The sequence below is a fragment of the Herpailurus yagouaroundi genome, unplaced genomic scaffold (assembly GCF_014898765.1).
Source record: "Herpailurus yagouaroundi ecotype Mexico unplaced genomic scaffold, PumYag 203, whole genome shotgun sequence".
Taxonomy (NCBI): domain Eukaryota; kingdom Metazoa; phylum Chordata; class Mammalia; order Carnivora; family Felidae; genus Herpailurus; species Herpailurus yagouaroundi.
The window spans coordinates 10,656,228-10,683,300 of record NW_024412434.1 but is presented as its reverse complement, the minus strand read 5'-3'; the positions used below and the strand labels follow the sequence as shown (position 1 = coordinate 10,683,300).

At 36.5% G+C, this 27,073-nt stretch overlaps 1 protein-coding gene across 1 annotated transcript in view; it reads left to right on the top strand.

The window, feature by feature from the left end:
- The window catches only part of GPR158 (G protein-coupled receptor 158), a 441,554-nt gene that overhangs the window by 208,987 nt on the left and 205,494 nt on the right, over window positions 1-27,073 (top strand). Inside the window, exon 3 of the mRNA XM_040451181.1 lies at window positions 1,466-1,568. Coding sequence (XP_040307115.1) covers window positions 1,466-1,568 — 103 coding nt within the window. The remainder of the gene's footprint in view (window positions 1-1,465; window positions 1,569-27,073) is intronic.

The window sequence follows — 27,073 nt, the reverse complement described above, 5'->3', positions numbered from 1 at the left end:
AATAAAGTCATAATTCAAATCCAGATTTTCTAACTGACCACATATATAATATGTTCTTTTTGTAATACTAGTGCTTCTCCAAAATAAATGCTATAATTATTTTTTTTTTATTTATATACTTCAGAAATATGATCTGACCTATTGTGTAACTGGGTCTTTTTAAATAGTATATGATATTCAGTGAGGTTTTATAGGAATTTTCTAAGCCTAATTTTCTAATTTATAAATACTTGCCAATTCAGTTGAATTGGTTGGTACTTATCTCTTCTTGTATCTTCCTTTGGGTCAAGAACTATGCTTTCAATTGAAAATTGTGTATTGGGTAAAAAGAAAAAGTGTGGGGGTAGAAGTCATGAAATAAAATATTCAAAGAGATCTCTTAGAAAGCTCTTTGTTAATATTTTCTTGTTATGTCTGAATTTAGAACATGTATTAACTCTTGCTACCTTAGATAAAAATACTTTTCTATTTCTTGGAGTTTTCATGGTATGTAATATTGATTTTGATACTAATCATTGAAGCTTAGGTTATATAATTATTATTTAAATTATTTAGAGTTTTCTCTTAAGGGCTTCTGTATCAGAAGGACATTTTATAACTTTGAAGTCCATTGGAGCGTATATTTTCTAATTGATTATTATGGCTAAAAGTCGAAGGATTGGCATCTTAGTAGAGGGCCGAAAAGAAATGTAGCAGAAATGAAGTATGTCAAGCCAAATTTTATGAGATTTAAGGATCTCTTTGAAAGAAACCAAGATTAAGCTTTTGGGAGATGTCTATTATGTCTGTTGATGTGACATCTTTGGAAAATGATCAATTTTTTAGATTTATGTACATGTAGAACACTTATCTATAAAACAGATTTTAGGTAAAGAGCCCTTGGTGTCATTATTCCATCTTTTTTTCTCTTTTAAATTTGTGTTTTAAAGTTTACTTGTTTTGTTATTTCACCAATTTGTGTTATTCTGTTCCAACGATGAAAATGTGATGAATATTTAATTCAGAGAAGCAATTTTCACATCTCACATCCTACCTACCTACCTACCTACCTACCTACCTACCTACCTACCTACTTGCCTTTGCTTTGATAGAAGTATTTAGCACGGAATCTCTTTTAAGACATTCTTATAGGCTTTGGAAATACCTCTCAAAGCAAACAGATGATTATTTGGGGCATCAAACCCAAAAGCTGTGCCTAGAAATTTACTCCCTATGGCAACTGAATGAGTTAAAGTTGTGTGGTACCTGCAACCATAATGGCATGTATTTAGAAAGGTAACTCAGTTTGCTGCTTCTAAAAAAAATGTCTGTTGACAAACAAATCTAAAATAATAGTTCAAAAAAGAGATACTTTATTTCTGGAAAACATGATACTTCTGTTACCATTTGCAGTGGTGGATATCTGTGAGCCTTTATACTGTGAAATAAACTGGTCAACTATACTGCTGTCTTTTCTTTTTCATAGTGTATGCCAATTAAAGGCCTAGGATTCGTGCTTGGAGCCTATCAGTGCATTTGCAAAGCAGGATTCTATCATCCTCAAGACTTCTCACTGAACAACCTCCCGAGTAAGTGCCCTTTGCTTCTGTGCATATATATGAGTATGCATAATATACACCATTATTAGTTATTCAGATTTTCTTTTAACTTTGTTGGGGTTCTTTATTTCAGTCCCCACTGGTTTGACATTCTTTCAACCCTTAAGGAGTTTTTGCTTTGGTTTGTCATCTGTAGTACCCTGGAGTACCATAAAAAAAAAAAAAGTGTATATTTTGGTTTTCAGTACATTTCCTGAAAATAGTGTAGCTATGCAGTAAGCTCATTTGGGATTTAGTTATTGAGAGCGGTTGCTGCAGGAAGTTCCTAAATCTCATTTTGCTAGTTTATTTATTTATTAATTTGTTTATGTATTAGTTTTCTATGCTGCATAAAGAAATACCACAAAGTTGACACAAATTTATTATCACACAGTTTTCATTGGTTCCCTTTCTAGTCAGAGGTTAGCTTGGTCCCCTGACTCACCAGGCTAAAACTGAGGTGTCATCTGGGACGTGGTCTGATCTGAGGCCTAGGGTCTTCTTGAAAACTCATGTAGGCCAATATCTTGGAACAGTATGCTTGAAGCCACCATGTTTTGGATAGATGTTAGTCAGTCTGGGCTTCCTCTCAGCTTTTAAAAGTTACCTAAAGGCCTATCCAGGTGACCCTTTTACAACATTGCAGCTCACTTCTTCAACACTAGCAAAAGAATTTCCTCACTCTGCTCAGATTGAAGCTTCTATAACACAATGTAATCACGAGAGTGACTATCCCATCACTTTGCCAGATAATGTAACCTATTCGAAGGAGAGACTATCTCATCATATTTACAGGTCCACTCACATTCCAGGGGAGGTGATCATACAGGGTGTATACTCCAGAATCAAAACTTGACTATCTGGTATTATATTCCTATTCCAAAAAATGTCAGTGCTACAATTAGAATGTTGTTTTTTTTTTACTTTATCTCTAGAGAATGCAATGTTGCCACATTGCACTTGTAGCCAGCTATTGGATATGGTAACAAGCACGTTGGCTTGTAGCCAGCTATTGGATATGGTAACAAAGAGAGAGAGAGCATAGTGGTAAAACGGGTGGTTTTATAGGAAGTTAGGGTTTGGGATTACGGAAACTGAGGTGCAGGTATCTTTTAGATAGTCATTCACAAATCTTTGCAGCCCCTATTATTAGTCTATATAGGAGTTTGCATTTCTACTAGGCATCGTTTAAAGGGTACACTGAGATTGAGACCTGAGCTTCTTCCTCTGCGAATTTTGGCAGACATTCGGAGGTTTTTTTGTTCTGTTTTATTTCCTCCTGGAAAAAAATATTCTTGGAATTGAGTCTGTTTACATTTAACTTTAGGCTCTGGCGATGAGTAACATTTTGCGCTCTCCTCAGTTGTATAGTTCAAAGTTAAGCCCTTGTTCTGATTAGTAGTTAAAGGTATAATTCTAGGATGGCCTCCAAGATTCTGTTCCCACATGCCCTGTCCAATACCTTCCTCTTAAGTGTGGGTAGGACCTCAGAATACAGTTAGTTGGTTACTCCCTTGCTTAAGCTATATTATCTAGCAAAGGTGATATATAGTCACCTATGTGATTACATTGCACTCAGTAAGATTCCTTCCCATAGTAACAGACTGAAGAGAGGTTCTAGTGTTGGCTTTGAAGAAGTAAACTACCTTGTTGTGAGAGGGCCACATGGCTAAAACCTGAGAGTGGCCTCTGGAAGTAGAGAGCAAATCTCATGGGCAGCAACCAAGAAAACATGGACCTCGGTTCTACAGCTGCAAGCGACAAAATTTTCCACAAAGCCCGAAAACATGTGGAAGAGGATCCTGAGCTCCAGAGGAGAATTCAGCCAGGCCAAGACCTTGACTTCAGCATAGTGAGACCCCAAGCAGAGAGCCCAGTTACACTGTGTCCACACTTTTGATCAACAGAAACTGGGAAATAATGAAGAGGTATTTTAAGCCCCCAAATTTCCAGTAATTTGTTATGTAGCAATAGAAAACTCATGCAATAGCAGTGATGATAACATACTTTCAGGATGGATATGCTTTTCCTTGCATCTGTGTGTACCAACCCATGGCAATACCAGAGCCACTTTGACATTTTTCACATTTATCGTCCAGACATAACATATGATTCAACACTGAAGAATTAAGAGAATAGGTTTTAGCTTATGTTCGGTGAAGGTATTTTGTATCTGGTTTACCCACATTTGTTCTCAGCTCCCACTATGTGACTGAAATAAAACATCTAAATATTTTAGAACCAGAGAATGACTATGCTATTTGCTTACAACACCACCAGGAGAAACTAGTTAACCTTTAACAACTTATCTTTATTTAATTTGCACACTCCTACTTTCTTCCTTATTTTAAAAGCCAGTGTTTTTCACTGGACCTACTTTCTCTAAGAAAAGGCGGCTTCTCTGTGTAAATCAGACTCCTGTGTTGTACATACTGCAGTCACGGAAAAGAGGCCACAGTTTTTAGAAAGATGATCTATATTTAGACCTTAGCTGTGATTCAGCTTTGACCTTAGCATATACTTAACGAGACCTGACCTTCCTCAATGACAGAGCAGAAAGCTAGCTACACATTACAATTTGAAGTCAGTAAAGTGTTCCTTGACCAAAACTATCTTTCCTGATGGTCTTGTCAGGTTGCAGGAAAAACCACTATGATTTACTCCTTGTCCTAAAGAAAGACTACAACAGTCTGACCAGGAATGCAAGTTATAACTTATCAGGGTCATCAACTGAGGACTGCCAAACATTTTTTCTAGTTTTTGTTATTATCAAAACATATACTATATATATCTGTGTTTTGCTATATTGCCTTTTCATCATAGCATCCAGGAAGTTCATATTGACAGTTGTTTTCACACGTTTTTAGGGAGCTACCCATGACTTAAGGAATGACTAGGTATAGCTCTGGAACCAACGGTAAAGAAGGCATTGAAGACCCAAAAATGAGATAACATTTGTGAAACTGATAGCATAGTACATGGCATGTAACAAGTGTTCATACATATAGTTAAATAAGTGAATAATCACACATGCAGGTGAACAAACAGCAGTGATAGTCCTTAAACATCATTGATCACTAGCACCTTGTCACATATTTTATCATACTACAATAACCAATTTTTTAAAACTAGAACTTTTGGAGAATGAATTCTACGTGGACAGGACGGCAGAAGTGTAACAACCGGTGACACATTGAGTAGGGCAGTAGGAAGAATACTTGGGGGCTAGAGGCAACAGGAGGAAATCTGTTGCCTGATCAGGAGAATGGGATTCAGAAAACACGATACCTCAAAGATAAAACTCAACTTAATTTACAGTTGTGAATCTGAAAGTCAACATCTGAAATTCCCACATCTATTATTGTCTGGTTGTCACATTTGGAGACAGGAGCTGAGATATAGTGCTGTTGTCTTATAGAAAATGTAGATGTGACTTAAAAATCCTGTTAAAATATGAAGTGATTTAAAATATTTATTCAGAGTAAGACCCACAGTAAACAAAGGGCTTGTAAAGACCAACACGGATGTGTTTAAATGACATGATTTAAAATTGTGCTGACAGCCCAGAGCTGTGTTTCTGGATCTCTCTTGAAATTGATGGTCATATGTGATCTAATAGGATCTGACATCTGGATAGTAACAGGATTTCAGAATAACCAAGTACTGATGTATAACTGTCTCTTCAAATCCAGGCTGTGCACTTCCAGGTTGATGTAAAAGAAGCTTATGACACGCTCATCTCTCTCAAATGCATCAGTCTTTGTGTGAGTTCTGTCTCCAGTGAAACCTCTTTTCTCTCTTCTGTGGATACATTCCCAACCTTTCAGTTTTACTTCTCTTGTCTTTTAATTGACTGATTCAGTTTATGTACCTTTCCAGATGAATCCAACTTACCAATGACCCATACTTAAAGATCACAGTCCCTGATTTGGCAACTCTGGTGCTAATGGTGGTGGGGGGGAAAAGACAAGAAAGTAGAGATTTTAAAAAGGTATTATCTTGGAGGAAAAGAGAAGCTCTTTGAAAGCAGGTAAGATACAGGAATGCTGAGCAAACTGTTAAGCAAGGCTCACCTTTCTGGAATAAGTTTACCCCTCCTTTTTTCATGATCGGAGAGCTGGAGATATTTGACTTTATGCAGACTAAGTCCTTTATCAATCTCTAATACCGATCCCAAATTTAGAACAGATGAAGAGAGCTTGAACATCATGTTCTCATTATCAGCATCATCACTTTTGCTACTGGTAGGACTTCAACCTTGTGGTCTGATTCACTTCTGGTGTGGTGTAAAATTAGTCCTGATCAGTTTTATTTCAATTGTAGTAGCGTGGTTATCCATCTACTTGTGCTTTTGTTTTTGCCTCATTCATTTGACTAATTTTCACTTGTTAAGTCTTCCTTCATCAATCCTATTCATAGTGAATGGAGTCCAGTCACTCAGTGTGTCTGGAAGTTAGGGTGGGCTGCCAGTGGAAGAATTCCCAATGCCGTTAATGTTCTTGGACTGTCGACTATTGCATTTTATCTGTTTTTCTTTGACTGTATTCTTTTCAACTGTTGGGACATGCTTCCTACAGTCTTGGACATCCCTGGTTGTTAAATTTCTACCAGAGCTGAATTTCTTTCATAGGTTAGCACAGTGATTAAGAGCATGGTCTTTGGAATAAGTCTAACTTGGGTTTGAATGCTGGTGCTGCTAATCACTTGCACTGTGCTATATTATTTAACTTCCCTAACCTTCATTTATATCCTGTGTAAAATTGGAATGACACCACATGCTTTATAAAATTGTTATAAGGATTCCAGAATAAACTTAAAGTTCGAATAATAGGAGTTGGCACATACTAAATGCTCAAAAATGTTATTTTTATGATTATTATTTAGAAGATTTTGTCTATTCTCCTTTCCTCTTTCCTCAAGTATCTCTCCATTTTGATTCCTTTCATCTAGTATATGCTCCACTTCCCAGCAGAGGATCATATTTTCACGTCCCAGACTTTTTCAGTTCAGTTTGTCTTTAAAACGAACTGCTACCATCTATAATATTCAGTCATCCAAAAATCTTCCTTTTTCCTACTAGCTGAAAATTACTTCAATAGATTAAAATATATTTTTTTATTTATTTACATTATTTTACTTTATTGGACTGCTAATTTGAGATTCACTTTTGTAAACAATCGTCTTCCCCAAAATATTAAAAAAGGCCCTCTGGCAGGGAGATGTGACTATCAGTCACATATTAGCTCACTGTAATAGGCAGAATGATGTCCCTTCCCACCCTTCAAAGGTGTGTATGTTCCACTTTCACAATCTGTGAATATATCAACCTCACACTGGCAAAAAGGGACCTTGCAGATGTGATTAAGTTACAGACCTTGAGATGAGAAGATTATCCTGGATTATCAGGATCATTCTAATCACAAGTCCTGAAAAGCAGAGAAGTTTTGTGGCTGTGGTAAGGGATAGAAGTGAGGACAGAAGAGGGGTCAGAGAAATGCTACATTGCTGGCTTTGAAGATGGAGGAATGAACCCAGCCAAGGAATGTAGGTGACGTCAAGAAGCTGGAAAAGGCAAGGGAATGGAATCTTCCCTAGATTCTCTGAAAAAAATATAGCCCTGCTGATACCTTGATTTTAGCCAAGTGAGGCCCATGTCAGACTTCTGACCTTTAGAACTATAAGAATGAATATAACTATATTATATTTCATTTAGGAAGCAATATACACTTGTATTGTTTTAAGACACTGGGTTTGTGGGAATTTCTTATAGCAGCAATATAAAACTAATATACTCAGCTTGCTTGCCACCCAACATTCATTCCACTGTTTACAGCAGCCCATAGTGCTTTCTCTAGAGGAATTGTTCACAATTCTAGATAATTGACTCAGAACAATGTATGAGTGGGCTTTTGAGTCAAACATATTTGGGTTTAAATCTTGTCTTGGAGACTTGGGCAAGTCTCTTCTAAATTCTGAGATTCTCTTTCCATATTCATAAAGTAGGAATAGTGGAATCTATTCTTTGCTAGTTTTGAGGAGTAAATGAGATAGCATACCATGTCCCCCAAATGATAGCGATTATTTTAATGTGAATATGGGGAATTTAGTCCTTTTATTTATAGTATTTATATATTGGATGTTGTGGGGATTGAATGAATAAATTGTAGCCAAAAAATACATTTGTTTTTAATAATTTTATAAGTCATATCAGAATCTTTCCAAGATCTAAAATGTAGGAGACAATAGAAAAAATGAATATATGCATCAGTAAGCACATAGAAATATAGGGAAACACTGGACCTCTGACTATATTCATAGTGAGGGAATATAAATTTTAAAATGCTTGCACTGGGCTTCAGGTCAAACTTATTTGTACAACTAGCCATTCATGATGTAAGTATATGATGGCATATTAGCTAATCCTGATTTTATGACATGCGGATATACATTCATGTCCTAACAGTAGAAATCTTTTTTGTATAATAGTCTAGGTATAACCATATTCAGCCAACTCTTCTCTTCTTGTGGACATTATAGATCTTGAACCAAATATACACAGAAATCTACTGAATGTGTTGGAGTTACTCATGTACATGTACCTTTTTCCACTTGATTTTTGGATGTGATTTTAACAAGCTGAAAACTGAAGACAGATTACTTTATCATCCTACACCATGAAAAAACAAATAGCAATATATCTCCCGATGGTTAGCTCATTGCTGCATTGTAACTCCAAACCTTGATTGATGAATATGTTCCCTCTAGTTCTAATGAAAAAGCAAATATGCGTATGGAAAGAAGGGAGATGTTTACCCTAATGGTGATTTCAGATGAGTGTTATTTGTACCTAAAGCTAGTGTTGAACTCTCATTGACTTGATTCTCTGTTACTTTCAGCTGAATTATGTTCCTTGTCTGTGATTCATCTTTTTCTCACATGCCTTACAATGGAAGGAGGAAGGGGTCATGACATATGGGCATCTGAGTTAGTCTTGCAAAGGTCCAGGCTGTATCTTCCTCTGCCATAACCAATTCCTATCATGGAGGGTTACAGTACCTCCAATCTGAGTGATTGGTTTATTGACTGATTTATATGTCTGAAAAACCCGTCTGTCAAAAAATATTACTGAGCATTGACTCTGCATTGTTTTAAGCACTGGAGAAAAAAAAGTGAGTATAAAAAGTGGGGTTTCTAAGATTACTGGACAGACTCACATCTTCTCAAAACATATTGCAATATCCACAAGCAACAAATGAAGAAAGTCTTGAGTAAAATACAGCCACTGTTCAATCAGTAAATCAGATCAAATGTAAGAGCTTTATGACTTAACTGGCCTTAAAAGGTTGGCATGTTTTCTCTCCATACTCAAATATTCAAATGTTATCTTTTTGCTCTTCTGAAAACACAGCTTTATCCTGCTGGCACTTAAGACTCTTAACCAGCAAAACACTTAATACTGTAGTGATATTTCTATCTGATGCTTGTACTATAGAGACCTGAAATATATAACTTCTGTTTCAATCCATTCTACCCACTTCAACTCATTCTTTTTTTTTTTTTTTTTACTTTTTAAAAAATGTTTATTCATTTTTGAGAAAGAGAGAGAGAGAGAAAGAGAGAGAGAAATAGAGAGCACGCATAGGGGAGGGGCAGAGAGAGAGGGAGACACAGAATCTGAAGCAGGCTCCACGCTACGAGCTGTCAGCACAGAGCCCAACATGGGGCTCGAACCCACGAGCTGTGAGATCATGACCTGAGCTGAAGTCGGATGCTAAACCAACTGAGCCACCCAAGTGCCCTACTCATGCCTTTCTAAATCAGAAACTCAATGCTTTTTTTTCCCCATAAAACATAGGAGGAAAACTTTCTGTGGTACATCTTAACAATATGTATCACAAGTCACAAAAATGTGGGTACATCTTGATCTATAAATTTGATACTTCTATTCCAGGATACTTGTATTCCAAGAAAATTCCAAGAAAAATAGCAATCTAAGAGATTAAGAGAAATGTATGTTCTTTTTTAATCAAAAAAAGGAGGGGCAGAAGAAAAGTACCCTTTTAATTTGTGCATTAATTGAATCTTTAGAAAACCAAGCCAAAAAGCTGATTTTAAGAAATTTCTGAAAAGTTGTAGTGTTTCATCAGCAGTGACCATATTTACCACTTGAATTTTCACACTAGATGACAAAATTTCTCATTGTAAAGAGTGTAATTTTTGTTTTGGTAGTAGGCATTCAAATAGAACTTTGCATATAGGTTTTCTAATGTTACCTACTGATGTCATTTGCAATTATCTTGATAACATTGCCGTGCTGAAGGAAAAAGTTTAAGTTATTAATGCTTAACATTATAAGGGCAACTTTTAATTAGTAAATAATGCAGTTTAATCTTTGCTGAACTTTTTTGTGGGAACAGGTATTGCTAGGAATGACAACACTATTAACTGAAATTCAAATTTAATAAAGTGATAGTATGTCTAAGAAAATTATTTAAAACTCTATCTCTACATTTTTTGTTATTTTGAATTACCTATATTTCTTCAGTAGAAGATTTTTCTAAATCTCCAAATAGAATGAAATATTTAGAAAAGCATTGTTAATAGTGTTAACTGTTCTACTATTAGAATACAAAAAAGCTGGGGCGCCTGGGTGGCTCAGTGGGTTAAATGTCTGACTTTGGCTGAGGTCATGATCTCACAGTTTGCTAGTTCCAGCCCTGCGTTGGGCTCTGTGCTGACAGCTCAGAGTCTGAAGCCTGCTTCCCATTCTTTGTCTCCCTCTTTCTGTGTGTCTCCCCTGATCGCACTCTGTCTCCCTCTCTCTCAAACACAAATAAACATTAAAAAAATTTTTTTAAAAAGAATATCAAAAAGTAGTACAGAGTTTAAAAGAACCATAAAATGAAGTACTCACTAAGGAATCATCTCTACTTCCTAGTTTAATGATAGAGAGTAAAGTATTACATTTATTATTCAATGTAAAACAATGTGGCCAAGAGTAGCATACAGGCACATGCTTTAATATTTGTTACATGCATCTAGTATACATTATTTTTCATAGCTGCATGTTTGCTGTGTGATACAATCTTAAAATTTCACTGATTCATACTTTGTGAAACAAAAATGTTATGAAACATCAAAACTTGCAAACTGATCAGAAAAGTTTTTTGGGAGACTAGAAAAATGACTTCATTTTAATAATGTTCCGTATCAGAGACTAGAGACCTGGCACGTAAATGCATTGCCTTGCCCTAGATTTCATCCTGGTTGGATGGCAATAGCCACAAAAGACATAACTGTGAGAACTGACGGAATTTTAATATGGACTATTCATAAAAAATATTGTATCAATACTAAACTTCCCAACTTTTATAATTGGAATATGGTTTTGTATGAGAATTCTCTTTCCTTAGGATGTACAAACAGGAGTATTTATGGGTAAAGGGATGAAGTATCTCTAACTATTGAGTGGTTCAGAAAAAAATTGTACACGTATAAAATCTATAAACATCTATCCATCTGTCTAGAGAATATCAATGATTGGGTAAATGCTGTGGAATATAAATAGTGCATCTAAGTAAAGGATATATGGAATTTTTTTATTTGATAAATTGATATATAATTTTCTTGAACATAATAGTTCCATAGAATTCCACTGAGCAAATGTACTATGGTTTACTTACCTGTTCTACAGTTTATATTTTTATGAATTTATATAAATATAAAACTATACTTACATAAAAATGCCCCAGGGTTTTGTGTTATTCTGATGCCAATGTAGTAAAATTAAAGTAAGCAAAAAGGTTAACATACTCTTCACAAATTTCACAATTTATCTCAACGGGCTCATGTTCACAGGTGAATATTTGATCCTTCAGGTATCCTGTGGTGCTACTATAACCTTCTCCTGTCCTTTTTTATATTTTTGCTCAAGGCAGTATACTGATCATCCATATAATGAGCTGAAAAGCTGCTGTCTATTGCCAAAGCTAATAGCTCTTCATATTTGCCATTTGTCTTCAGGAAAGCATTTGTTTTATCTGAATGTTCCAAGTATTATCTGCATTTTTATGCTTTAGCAAAACAGATTGAGATTCTGTACATAGAGGATGATTACATGTTGCTCAGAACTGAGATTCCCAAATTAAATTATTCTCCAAGATGATTTCTAAACACACTTTCTTATAGGTTCCAAAGACACCTATAATGACTTCTGTTCCTAACATATATTTCTAATTTGTGTCCAGCATCTTGAAACATAACATTTTTAAATAAATTCTTAACCACTAAATGGCTTGAGAACCTGAAGAAGGTTTATTGGATTGTATATTTTCAACTATACATTTGTATTACAGATAAGTTCTTTTATTCTTTTGGAAGAGCACTTTCATCATTAGCAATCATTTGCTGAGTATCCGGTATGTATAAAATACTGTTTTCAGTGCTGAGTGCATAAAGAGGTGTCTACATCATGGCCCTTATCCTCTGGGAACTTAAAATTTTAAGCCATTATAAATTAAGGTACCACTTAGCAGATTAACAAGAAGCCCATTATTGTTATTCGGTAGCTTCTACTAGCTTAATATATTCCTTTGTCCTGGAAAGAGAACTTCAGCATAAACTGATAAAATGTTTTTGAAAACTAGAAGACTATGTAATTGTGCTTTGAGTCCTCCAGGAAATACTGAATGTAGAAGGTTTCATACTCAATTTTAGCTTTTCTGCGCTTTAGAAATCAGGTCTCTGACTTGTGGTTTTTCTTCCTCTCTATTTTACAACTCTGTTGTACAGAATCTCATGATTTTTCATACTCAAATAAAGTCAAGGCAATTATTAAAGAGGAAGTTGCTCATGATAACACTTTACTATTTGACATTTGTGGGTTGATCTTGTGATACTTTGGAACTTAAAAAATAAAATGTGATCATAATTTTTGTAAAAAATTGCTTTTATCCACAAATATTGAAGTATTTGTCTAACCAACATAATGTAGTATTACTTTTATGAAGAAATATAGAATGGTTTGGACTTATGTCACTTTCCAACCTATATCTAGCTGCTACTATTTCAATAGACATAATATCTGTTAACTGTTATTTCAGCCTTACTTGAGGAAGAGAATGCATTGTATGAGCTTTTTCTGTTGTATGTCCCTCACTCATGATTGTTTTCTATGGCCTAGTATTCTGGGTCTTTTGTAATATTGATCTAGGTTGGAAAATAAAGATATAAAACCATTGTCATATTCTTAGAGAGCTCACGGTTTATTTGGGTACAGCATATACACATGTGGAACTTTAGCCATTAGCCAAGTAGAAGAACACAGGCAGATAAAGATAGTTACAAGGAGTTGGAGCATCAGCAAGCAAAGTGAGACAAACTTGATTGGGCATGAAAACTTTTCTGTGTTGGTATAGATCATGATAGTCAGTTGGTGAAGAGAATAATGGAGGAAAGTAGACAGGTTTAAGTCCAGCTATGGACAGCAGGAATGTGCTATTCAACAGGACAGTCTGAGATTATTGTGTTCCTGAATGCTACCTTGAGTTTTCTATATCAATAGGTTGAATATAGACAACGAACATAGTCTCCCCAGTAAATAAGAGTTGGAGGACATTGCGATCACAATGCAATAATAACAAAATATGCCAATGTAGAGGGGACCATAATTAGGAAATATAAAGAGTAACAAAGTTGGATTACTGAAAGGAATGTATCTTTTTTCTATCATAATGCAGAAATGATATCTAAGTCTCATTTAGGAATAATATTTTCTGGTAAGAGAAAGAAGGAAGGCAGAGAGGCCAATTTTTTTTTAATTATAGAAATGTAATACAATAAATTTCAGAAATAATGTGTCCCTTTTTTTAAGTTCTTATTTTAATTACAATTAGCTAAAATCCAGTGTTACATTACTTTCAGGTGTATAATATAGTGATTCAGCACTTCCATACATCACCCAGTGTTCTTCATGACAAGTGCACTCCTTAATTCCCATCACCTATTTAACCCATACCCCCATCCTCCTCCCCTCTGGTAACTATCAGTGTGTTCTCTATAATTAAGAGTCTGGGGGCTCCTGGGTGGCTCAGTTGGTTAAGCATCTGACTTTGGCACAGATCATGATCTTGTGGTTCTTTCGTGAGGTTGAGCCCCATATCAGCAGAGAGCCCCCTTTGGATCCTCTGTTTCTCTCTCCTTCTCTCCTACCGCACTCACATTCTCTCTTTCTCTCAAAAATAAACATTTAAAAAAAATTGAGTCTCTTTCTTGGTTTGTCTTTATGTCTCTGTTTTTCCCTTTGTTCATCTGTTTTGTTTCTAAATTCCACAAATGAGTGAAATCAGATGGCATTTGTCTTTCTCTGACTGACTTACTTCACTTAGCATTGTACTCTCTAATTCCATCCATTTCACTGCAAATGTTAAGATTTCTCATCTTTTGGAGGTGCCTGAGTGGCTCAGTCAGTTAAGTGTCTGACTTCGGCTCAGGTCATGATCTCGTGGTTCATGAGTTCGAGCCCCACGTTGGGCTCTGTGCTGACAGCTCAGAACCTGGAGCCTGCTTTGGATTCTGTGTCTCCCTCTCTCTCTCTGCCCCTCCCCTGCTCACACTATGTCTTTCTGTCTCAAAAATGAATAAACTTAAAAAAATGTAAGATTTCACATCTTTTTTATGGCTGAATAATATTCTGTTGTACACACACACACACACACACACACACACACACACACACCATATCTTCCTTACCCATTTATCAACTCATGGACACTTGGGCTGCTTCCATAATTTGACTATTGTAAATAATGCTGGCATAAACATTGGGGTGCATGTATTCCATTTGAATTAGTGTTTTTGTATTCTTTGGGTAAATACCCAGCACTGCAATTGCTGGATGGTAAGGTAGTTGTATTTTTAATTTCTGAGGAACCTTCAGATTGTTTTCCAGAGTAGCTGCATCAGTTTGCATTCCTACCACATTCCTACCAACAGTGCATGAGTGTTCCTTTTTCTTCACATCCTCAACAACACCTGTGTTTTTCTTGTGTGTGTGTTGTTGATGTTAGCCATTCTGACAGGTGGAAGTTGATATCTCATTGTAGTTTTGATTTGCTATTCAACATTAGTGATATTGAACATCTTTTCATGTGTCTGTTGGCCATCTATGTGTCTTCTTGGAGAAATGTCTGTTCATCTCATCTGCCCATTTTTAAATTGGATTATTTGGTTTTTTGGGTTTTCAGTTTTATAAGTTCTTTATATAGTTTGGATATTAACATTTTATTGAATATGTCATTTGCAAATATCTTCTCCCATTCCATAGGTTGCCTTTTAGTTTTATTTGTTGATTCCTTCACTGTGCTTTTTTACTTTTGTTTCCCTTGCCTCAGGAGACATACCTAGAAAGAAGTTGCTACTGCCAATGTCAAAAAGATTATTTTTTTTAAATATGAAATTTATTGTCAAATTGATTTCCATACAACACCCAGTGCTCATCCCAACAGGTGCCCTCCTCAGTGCCCATCACCCACTTTCCCCTCCCTCCCACCCCCCATCAACCCTCAGTTTATTCTGTTTTTAAGAGTCTCTCATGGTTTGCCTCCTTCCCTCTCTGTAATTTCCCCCCTTCCCCTCCCCCATGGTCTTCTGTTAAGTTTCTCAGGATCCACATAAGAGTGAAAACATATGGTATCTGTCTTTCTCTGTATGACTTATTTCACTTAGTATAACACTCCATCCATATTGCTACAAAAGGCCATATTTCTTTCTTTCTCATTGCTAAGTAGTATTCCATTGTATATATAAACCACAACTTCTTTATCCATTCATCAGTTGATGGACATTTCGGCTCTTTCCATAATTCGGCTGTTGTTGACAGTGCTGCTATAAACATCGGGGTACAAATGCCCCTATGCATCAGCACTCCTGTATCCCTTGGGTAAATCCCTAGCAGTGCTATTTCTCGGTCATAAGGTAGATCTATTTTTAATTTTTTGATGAACCTCCACACTGTTTTCCAGAGCAGCTGCACCAGTTTGCATTCCCACCAACAGTGCAAGAGGGTTCCCATTTCTCCATAACCTCTCCAGCATCTATAGTCTCCTGATTTGTTCATTTTAGCCTCAAAAAGATTATTGCCTGTGTTCTCTTCTAGGAGTTTTATGGCTTTCTGTCTCACATTTAGGTCTTTAATCCATATTGAACTTATTTTTGTGAATTGTGTAAGACAGTGGTCCTGTTTTTTCTTCTTCTGCGTGTTGCTGTTCAGTTTTCCCAACACTATTTCTTGAAGAGACTGTCTTTTTTTCCATTCCATTCTTTCCTGCTTTGTAGAAGATTGGCCGTTTAGTTGAGGATTTATTTATGGGTTTTTTATTCTGTTTAATTAATCTATGTCTTTTTTTTATGCCAGTACCATACAATTTTGATTACTACAGCTTTGTAATATAACTTGAAGTTTAGAATTGTGATGCCTCCAGTTCGGTTTTCTTTTTCAAGATTACTATAGTTATTCATGGTCTTTTGTGATCCTACACAAATTTTAAGATTATTTGTTTTAGCTCTGTGAGAAATGCTATTGGTATTTTGATAGAGATTATATTAAATATATAGATTGTTTTAGGTAGCATGGACATTTTAACAATATTTGTTCTTCCAATCCATGAGCATGAAATGTTTTTTCATTTCTTTGTGTCATTTTCAGTTTCTTTCATCAGTGTTTTATAGTTTTCAGAGCACAAGTCTTTCAACTCTTTGGTTAGGCTTATTCCTAGGTATCTTAATATTTTTCGTGCAGTTGTAATGGGATTGTTTTCTTAATTTCTTTCTGCTGCTTCATTATTGGTGTATAGGAATGCAACAGATTTCTGTACATTGATTCTGTATACTGTGACTTTACTGAATTTGCTCATCAGTTCTAGCAGTTTTTTGGTGGAGTCTTTCAGGTTTTCTGTATAGAGTGTCAAGTCATCTGCAAATGAAAGTTTTACTTCTTCCTTGCTGATTTGGATGCTTTTATTTCTTTTTGTTGTCTTATTGCAGTGGCTAGAACTTCTAGTACTACGTTGAATAAAAATGGTGAGAATAGACATACTTTTCTTGTTCCTGACCTTACAGGAAAAACTCTCAGTTGTTCTGCATTAAGGATGGTGTTAGCTGTGGGATTTTCATGTTTGGCCTTTATTATATTTAGGTATGTTTCTTCTGTACCTACTTTGTTGAGGGTTTTTATCACGAATGAATGTTGTACTTTGTCAAATGCTTTTTCTGCATCTATTGAAATGATCATATGGCTCTTACCCTTGTTCTTATTGATGTGATATTTCACATTGATTGATTTGTGAATATTGACCCACCCTTGCAACCCAGGAATAAATCCCACTTGGTCATGGTGAATTATTTTTTTAATGTATTGTTGAATTACGTTTGCTAATATTTTATTGATGATTTTTTCATCTTTGCTCATCAGGAATATCGGTCTGTAGTTCTCTTCTTTAGTGGTGTCTTTATCCAGTTTCCATATCAGGATAACATTGGCCTCATAGATTGAATTTGGAAGTTTTCCTTCCTGTTATATTTTTTGGAATAGTTTGAGAAGATTAGGTATTAACTCTTCTTTAATTGTTTGGTAGAATTTGTCTGTAAAGCTGTGTGGTCCTGGACTTTTGTTTGCTTGGAGTTTTTTGATTATTGATTCAATTTCTTTCTGGTTATCGGTCTGTTCAAATCTCTTATTTTTTCCTGTCTCTAGCTTCATAGTTTTTGTGTTTCTAGGAATTTATCCATTTCTTCTAGGTTGTCCAATTTGTTGGCATATAGTTTTTCATAATATTCTTTCATAATTGTTTATATTTCTGTTGTATTGGTTATCTCTTCTCTCTCATTTGTGATTTTGAGTCTTTTCTCTTTTTTCCTTGATAAGTCTGGCTAAAGGTTTATCAATTTAATTGATCTTTTCAAAGAACCAACTCCTGGTTTCATTGAGCAGTTTTATTATTTTTTAGTTTCTATATCATTTATTTCTGCTCTGATCTGTTTGATTTCCTTCTTGCTGCTGATTTTAGGTTTTGTTTGTTATTCTTTTTTACAGCTGTATTAGGGGTGAGGTGAGTGTGGTTTATTTGAGATTTTTATTGCTTATTGGGGTAGGCCTGTATTCCTATAACTTTCCCTCATAGAACTGCTTTTGCTGCATCCCAGAGGTTTTGGACCACTGTGTTTTCATTTCCATTTTTTTCCATGTACTTTTTAATTTCTTCTTTTATTTCCTTGTTGATCCATTAATTGTTTAGTAGCATGTAATTAATGTCAGTATTTGTGATCTTTTCTGGATAATTTCTTGTGGTTGACTTCTAGTTTCATAGCATGTGGTCAGAAAAAGTGCATGGTATGACTTCAATCTTCTTGAATTTGAGGCTTGTTTTGTGGGTTAATAGGTGATCTATTCCAGAGAAAGTTCCATCTGCATTTGAAAAGAATGTGTGTCATTCAAAGCCATTGTTTTCTTGTTGATTTTCTGTTTAGATGATCTATCTATTGTTGTAAATGGGGTGTTAAAGTCCCCCACTATCATTGTAATATTATCGATTAGTTCCTTTGTGTTTGTTATTAAGAGTTTTATGTATTTGGGCTGCTCCTATGTTGGGTGCATAAATTTACAATTATCCTATCTTCTTGTTGGATTGTCCCCTTTATTATTATATAGTGTCTTCCTTTGTCTCTTGTTACAGTCTTTGTTTTAAAGTCTATTTTGTCCAATATAAATATTGCTACTCCAACTTTCTTTTGACATCCATTTACATAATAGATGTTTCTCCATCCCCCCACTTTCAATCTGTAGGTGCCTTTATATCTAGAATGAGTCTTTATATGCAGAATATATATCGTTTTTTGTTTGTTTTTTGTTTGTTTGTTTGTTTGTTTTTACCGATTCTGTCACCCTCTGTCTCTGTCACTCTCTGTCTCTTGATTGGAGCATTTAGTCCATTTACATTCAAAATCATTATTGATTGATATGCATTTATTGCCATCTTATTGCTTATTTTGTTGTTTTTGTCTCAAGATTTTCTCTGATCCTTTCTTGTCTTTCTGTTTCATGGTTTGCTGATTTTCATTAGTGATGTATTTGGATTTCTTTTTCTTCTTTACGTATTTATTAGTGGATTCTGATATATGGTTACCATTTGGTTTGCATATCACCTCTTCTGCACATAGCAGTCTATGTTAAGTTGATGGTCATTTAAGTTTGAACCCATTCTTTTCTCCATTCTTCCTTACATTTTAGGTATGTGTTATTATATTTTATAGCCCCTTTTTAATAAGTACTTTGACTGTTTTTTGTACTGCTTTTGTGTTTCCTACCTTCGTACTGTCACTTTTGTCTTTCCTTTCCACTCAAAGAGTCCCCTTTAATATTTTTTGCAGGATTGGTTTACTGGTCATGAACTCCTTGAGGTTTTGTTTGTCTGGGAAATTCTATCTCTCCTTCTATTCTGAATAATAGCCTTGCTAGATGGAGTATTCTTGGCTACAGATTTTTCCCATTTAGCACTTTGAATTCATCATGTCACTGCTTTCTCGTTTATAAACTTTCTGTTGAAAAACTACTAGCCTAATGGGTTTTATCTTATAAGTTGCTACTTCTTTTGTTTTGCTGCTTTAAAATGTATTTATTTATTATTATATTATGCAAATTTAATTACAGTATGTCTTGGTGTGGGTCTGCTTTTTTGTGTGTGTGTGTGATAGGAGTTCTCTGTTCCTCCTGGATCTGGGTGTTTGCTTCCTTTCCCAGATTAAGGAAGTTTCAGGTATTATTTCTTCAAATAAATTTTATGCCTTTTCTCTTTTTATTCTGGGACTCCTACAATATAAACGTTATTACATTTCATGGAGTCTCTGAGTTCCTTAAGTATAGTCTCATTTTGCACAATTCTTTTGTCTCTATTTTGTTCAGCTTGAGTACTTTCCATCACTCTGTCTTCTAGGTCACTAATTCATTACCAAGCTTTTTCCACTGTGATGTTAATTCCATCAAGTGTGTTTTTCATTTCATTTATTGAGTCCTTTCTCTCTGCTATGTTATACCTTATCTCTGTGTTAAGGGTCTCACTCATGCCTTCCACTCTTTTCCAGTGAGTATCCTTATGATCATTGCTTTAAATTCTCTATGATATATCTGTTTCACTTAGATCTCTGGCCATGGCCTTGTCCTCTTCTTTCACTGGGGATAAATTTTTCTGTCTTCTCACTTGTCTGCCTCTCTGTGTTCATATCTGTGTGTTAATAAGGTCAACTATGTCTTCTGCTCTTGAAAGGAGTAAATTTTTGAAAAAGAGGTCCTGAAGTGCCTTGAAGTGCAGTGTCCCTTGTTCACCAGTACCTGAAACTTCAGGAGAGTATCCAATGTATATTGCTTATGCCCTGCTGTTGTCTCAGAGTCACTTTCCCTTTCAGTGCAGTCATCTTCACTGACTATCTGCCTGTCATGGGTTTACTCTTTGTGGTATTAGTGGGACCCAGGCAGGCCAGCTCTGAGGAGGTGTGCCTGCCAGGGAACTTGGAAGTGTGACAGGGTGTTAGCAAAACTTGCACTGGGCCACTAGTCCAATGTCAGATCTCCTAAAATGATGCACCAGCTGGTAGCTGGGGGCCAGGGTGGCTGGGGGTGTGGCACAGTGGCTAGGCTTGGTATGCTGTGGCAATTCTGTACCCAGTAGCTGGATGGGGCCCATATGCTAACAAAATTTGCCCTGAGCCCAGGGCTAAGGCTAGCAGGCTTGCAGCATAGGAGTCCTCAGGAGAATTCGTGAGTGTGGTACACTGCTAGCGGGTTAGATAGCAAGTATCTGCAGAGTTCTGCCTCCTGCAGGTGGCTCTGTGCTGGGGAGCAGGGAAGGAAAATGGCACCTACCAGCTCTATCACTTTTTTGGAGAAGTCTCCCAACATGCTTTGAAATGTTGAGTATGAACAGATCTGCTCCCCTTCTCCCACCCCCACCACCCCACCCCTGCCTTGTATAAACTTGTGGGTGTGTGGCACAGCCCAACTCTCAGCTTTTGATGGTTGCCTCTCAGCTCAGGCTGCTTTCTTTTTAAGGACAGAGACCACCTACGACTCACCCTCCTGGCTGGCCCGCTGCTGAGTCCACTGACTTTTAAAGCTCTAGAATCCAATCCCCCTCCCTGGTCTTACAAACTCCCACAATTCAGCCTCTCTGGTTTTCAAAACCAATCATTATGGGGATTAGTCCTCCCCGTGCGAGCTGCTTGGTTCTAGGACCCATTTCTCTGCACTGTCCTTCATCACAGCTTCTTCCCTCCTGTAGGCAACCTCCCTCCACCTTTCTGACCTTCTTATCCTTTCAGATGCATCTTCTCCTCTATATTTAGTTGTGGAGTTTGTACCACCAGTCTTCAGATCACTCTCCAGTTTATTGACTTGGATGTGGATGATATCTACTCCCCAATATGGGATGAGGAGAGGTCAGGGTCCTCCTACTCTGCCATCTTCCCAAGCTCTGACAACAAATGTACCATATTATTAATTGCAAAAGAGAATTTGTTCTTTTTCCATTTAAAAAAAAAATCCTTGGATATGTCTTACAGAGAAGAAACAAATAAACTGATCTAAACCCAAACGTTTAGAATGTTACAGAGTGTCTTATGTGAGCCTGTGACAGTACTCTACAAATCTGAGTTGTTGAATTCGGCAAAATCTGAAACGAGAAACTGTTTTGTTATTTTTTTGCTAATGTGAATAAGGTTGTTCCTCTGATCGTGATTTAAGCTTATTGGGCCTCCAGGTCTTAAAAATACGCTTTGGGTAGTTTGATCAATCCATTTTATTAGGGCATCTCACCATATTGCAATTCAGTTAAAATCTACATAACAAAGAGTGAACTGGAGAGGGTTCTACTCTTTAAATAAAATAGTTTTAATTGGGAGTAATTAATTGTATTCTGTACAATCTTCAACAAATTGATAGAGACATAGTATTATAAAGAAAAGAAAAGGACCACAGGCAAAGATAAGCTACTTCTGCAGAGTAAATTACTTTGTGAATGTATAGGAAAGTATTTAATAGCATAATTAGAATCATCTGTGTGACCTGCCAGGCTCCAAGCTTGTTCATCTCTCTATGTCCAGCTTCTGGTTAAGCATGTTGTTCAAATCTAGAGGGGTACCATTCAAACTCTTTTCTATATGAGTGACACCAGAAACAGCTGACTTTGGAACCTAGAAGCTATTGTAGTTTGTTTTTGTTTTTGGGTTTTGGGTTTTGGGTTATGTTGTTGTTGTTGTTTGTTGGTTTGTGGGGTTTTTTTTTTCCCACCCTGTATCACATACATTTGACCCACTTCATATTTTAGCTACTATGATAGTTACAGGACATGCTGCCAGTACCTTACCTCAAATGCCCACAGAATTTCTTCCCTTTTTTGGCCTCAGGGCTTTCTCTGATGCCCCCTAAGCTTGCTAAGCACTTATCCAGGAGTGCAGAGAAATTGAAGTCCCCTGGGAATAGCTGTCAACCAGTGGGATTGGTGGTTACTGCAAAAATGGGCCAGCCTCTCCCATCCTTTGGAGAGACAAATCTGAGGGGTGCTTTTTGCAGTTTTAATGGTCCTCCCAGGAAGATTCATTCTCCATGGTGTTATCCAATTCAATACTTTTCATTGCCTTTCCTTTCTTTCCTGTTTCTAGCTCATCCTTCACTCCTGTTTTCTGGGTCCCAAATCAGCTACCTATATTCAGGTACTTATCTCAGGCTCTGCCTTTGGGAAACCCAAACCAAAGCCGCTTTAACTTTTTGATGGTGGTAAGTCACATTTAAGCACAGAGAAAATATTTGTCTGCTGGTTGGCTGTTCTTCTTTTAAAGCTTTTTGAATTTACAATTGTAGAAAGAAATAATGCAGTAGCCTTTAAAATGTGAGTCAGAGCCAGGGAAAGTTTTGCCTGACTAAGAATTTTGTTTGACATTAATATTGGAGGACCCCAGGAGTTGTCTCTATCTATACTCATTCCCTTGGTAATCTGACCCAGTCTTTTGGCTGTAAATTCTATCTATATGCCCATGACCTTTGTGTCTGTATCTTCAATGCAGACCTTTCTTCCAAACTCCAGACTTCACATCACTACCAGGGTCTCTGGTAGACATCTGCAAACTGAAATGTCAAGTTTGAACTTATGGCCTTCTCCAAAAACTTCCACATACATTCTTCTCTTGGTTGTTAGTAACTTCATCCATCCACTTGTTAACACCAAACATATAGGAATCGTCTTTGACTCTTTTCTTTCTCTCTCATTCCATAACCAACTCATCAGAAAAATCTGAATCTAACCAGTTTTTACTGTTACACTGTGGCCCCAGCCACCGTTAAGTCTCACATGGATTACTTCAAAGCTTCTCACTAATTTCCCTCCTTCTTATCCTTGCCCACTCCACTATATTCTCTATATTACCAAAGTAATCCTGTAATTACATTAGGTATATCGTTCTCACTCCCCTACTCAAAATCCTACATGGCTATCTGACTGAAGATAGAATCCAAGTCCCTACAAGTGACCCACATATGCCCTTTATGATCTGGCCCTGTTACTTCTCTGACTTCATCTTCCACTGTACTGCCCCACACTCAGTCTGCTCTAGCCACACTTGCCTCTTTGCTGTTACATGTGCCTGGTATGGTTCCACCTCAGGTTCTTTATACTGGCTCCTTTCTCTGCCTGGAATTCTCTCCGATCACAAGTCATAATGGATCACTGTCTTACCTCCTTCAAATCTTTGCTTTGATATCACTTGTAGAATGAGATCTACCCAGGGCTGCCTGGTTGGCTCCGTTGGTTAAGAGTCCAACTTTGGCTCAGGTCATGATCTCACAGTTTGGGAGTTTGAGCCCCACGTTGGGCTCTGTGCTGAAAGCTTGGAGCCTGGAGCCTGCTTCAGATTCTGTGTCCCCCTTTCTATCTGCCCCTCCCCTGTTCATACTCTGTCTCTCTCTCTCTCTCTCTTGCTCTCAAAAATAAATAAACATTAAAAAAAAGTTAAAAAAAAAGAATGAGATCTACCCTAACCACTTATTTAAAATTGCATCTCTCACCCCTAGCTCACCTGATGCCCCTGACCTTGCTGTACTTGTTTTTTCCTCTTGGCATTTCTCAGTTTTACATACAATATTATTTGCCATTATGTTGATTGGTTGTGTTTGTTTCCCTCAGTAGAACACAAATTCCACAGGCACAGAGACCTTTGTTTTGTTCACTGATTTATTCCAGTAAAACAGTTCCTGACACATCATTTGACACTCAGAAAATAGTTGTTGAATTGAACAATAATTTGTTTCTGTCAAACTCTGTAAAACTTGAGGTACTATTTTATCAGTGCTTTGTATATCATACTCATTCCAAAAATGATTTGGAGTACCTTACAGAATTATACTTTGCAACAGAATAACAATTAAAGATGAGGAAATTGGGCAAGAGTAAAATATTGGTCATGGAAAAAATCAGGGATAAGGTTAGGTTTTCTATGTTTACTAGAAGTGGACCACAGATTTGGTCCTAGGCAAAGAGAAACTCTCAAATTTCAATTGGTTAAAAATGATGGAAAATTTAACAAAGCTGAAGAACTTGTCAAATGTAGTTAAAATGTGACTGTGACTGTGACTGCGACTGCTTGTCATGGTTGTGTTATAAAAACCAACAAGCTCAAGTATACAGAGCACTTAACACTTTGCAGTGCAGTCAACCCTTAAACAACATAGGGATTTGGAGTGCAAACCCCCTGCACAGTCACAAATCCACGTATGACTCCTGACTCCCCCATCTAGAGCTTAACTACTAATAACGTACTGTTGACTGTAAGTCCTACGAAAACTAGAGTTTAACATATATTTTGTATATGTATTATGTGCTATAATTTATTATTACAATAAAGCAAGCTAGAGTAAAAATGTTATTAAGAAAATGATAAGAGAAAATACATTTACAGTAGTGTACTGTATTGGTACTATAAGTTTATTTCATTTGTTTTTGAGACGAATCATCTGTCATTACCTACATCAATATTGCCTTTCTTATATAATACGAAACACTGTAGATGTTAAATGTATTACTGACACTAGACATCAAAAATGAAAAGGTAATATGGAAAAGAAATTCATATTTATTTATAGATATTACAGTTCAGGCAGTGATAAAGAAGCAGTAATATTTAGTGTAATCAATACAATTGCTTCATGGTAGCCAACCCTGTATGCTAATGGATGAATCATATCAAATGTTTATGGCATACGGTATTACAATCATATTCATAATATTGTCTTGGAAACATTGTTACATTAAAAAAAACACTTAATAGGCTCATACACAGTTTCTCCAATTGAGAGAGAGAGGCAGACTCTACCGTAATGTTAATTCTTTGGAAGCAAAGTTATAAAATGGTAAAAAACTAACACATTATTAATTTTATATTAAATATCACTTACTGGATGCCTTTGGAAGAATAGGTTATCCACTTCCATACAAGTCTTGCACATGATGTTCTATATAAAGAATACTTAAGTGAGGATGATGATGGTGACACAGAAATGTCTCATATAGTTTTTGCTTGACAGTTACTAGATTTTCACATGAAGACACATACACATACAACAAATGAGTTTAGTAACTGTATGGCATGGTTATTAGTGTCAATTAAGTGGAACTAGCTCAGCAAAAAGGTCTTCATCCTCATTGTTTATATGTTGAATTGGGTGTGGAGGAAGAAGGGGAGGGGTTGGTCTTGCTGTCTTGGTGGGGGTGGGGGCATAGGTGGGGAAGGGGAGGCAGGAGAAGCAGGCACACTTGCTGCCACTTTACACGAATATATCTGTTTTTCACTTCTCTGTTTCTATATGGTACCAATCCTTCTACCATGATTTGTGTTACTTTTAGCACCTGTATCAGATAATAGTCCTTGTAGTAAAAGAAGTTAAAAGAAGTCCTTAAGTAATCAGAACGCTTCTGCCAAATTGTGTGATGTCAACTTGTTTTCTGGTACTGCTTCTTATTCCTCTTTTTCCTCATCATCTGGCACTTCTTGGGCCACACTCATCTCCCTCAAGTGGTCTTCTGTTAATTCCTCTGACATAGTATCCATTCACTCTTAAATTTCTCTTTACCTCCTCCACATTTTTTTTTGCCATGGCTCTGTTGTAAATCCCATGAAGTCATGTATAACATTTGTCACATTCTTTTTCCAGCAGGAATTTATTTTGGGGCTTGATGGCTTTTGTGGCTCTCTCATTATAACAACGATGGCATCTTCAATGGCATAATCCTTATAGACTTTTATGATATTCTCTCTGTTGTGGTTCTCTTTCATGGCCATGATGATCATTTCCATAGAGTACCATGTAATGAGCTTTAAAGATACATATGACCTCCTGATCTAGAGGCTGAATTATAGACATTGTGTTTGAGGATAAGTAGAACCCTTTGATGCCTTTGATGTTGAAGTCAGTAGGGTTCTGGGTGGCCAGGGGCATTATCCAATATCAAAAGAACTTTAAAAGGCAGTACCTTCCTGGAAAAGAACTTCCTAACTTCAAGAACAAAGCATCGATGGAACCAATCCAGAGAAAAGGGTTCTTGTTGTTTAGGCCTTCCTGTACAACCAAAAGACTGGCAGCTGGTGTTTATCTTTTCCCTACAAGGAGCTGTATAGATAAGGGAGTCCTGATCATAAACCTGACTGCATTTGCACAGAAGAGCAGAGTTAGCCTATCCTTTTCTGCCTTAAATCCTGGTGCTCACTTCTGTTCCTTATTAATAAACATCTCTTGTGGCATTTCCCAAACCACCCTAACCCTCCCCCCCAGAACAGGGCATTTTCATCTGCATTAAAAACCTGTTCAGGCAGATATCCTTTCTCCTCGATAGTTTTCTTAAAGGCATCTGAGAATTCATCTACTACTTTTAATTGGCAAAAGCTGTTTCTCCTGTTATCTTGACATTTTTAAGCCAAACCTCTTTCTAAAATTCTCAAACCATCCTTTGCTGGCATTAAGTTCTCCAGCTTTAGATCCCTCACCTTCCTTTTGCTTTAATGACTTCACTTTTTTTTCAAAACATATTAGAGTCCATAGGTATACTTTTCTTATAGCAATCCTGCACCCACATAAAAGCTGCATTTTCAATATGAGATTGAAATGTATTTTAGGATGTGCCTGCTGGCATAGCTGCAACAACATTTTCACAAATTCCTTTTTCTTTTTCTTCCTTCCTTCCTTCCTTCCTTCCTTCCTTCCTTCCTTCCTTTTTTCTTTCTTTCTTTTTTTTCAATTGTCTTTACTCTGGATTCTTTTTCTTGAAATGGCAGGCAACTGCAGCTGCAGACTTCAATCTACGGTGCATATCAAGCAACTCAACTTTTTCTTGTAACGTCATGACTTTTCTCTGCTTCTTGTGGGCACTTCTTTTTTTTTAAGATTTTATTTTATTTTATTTTAT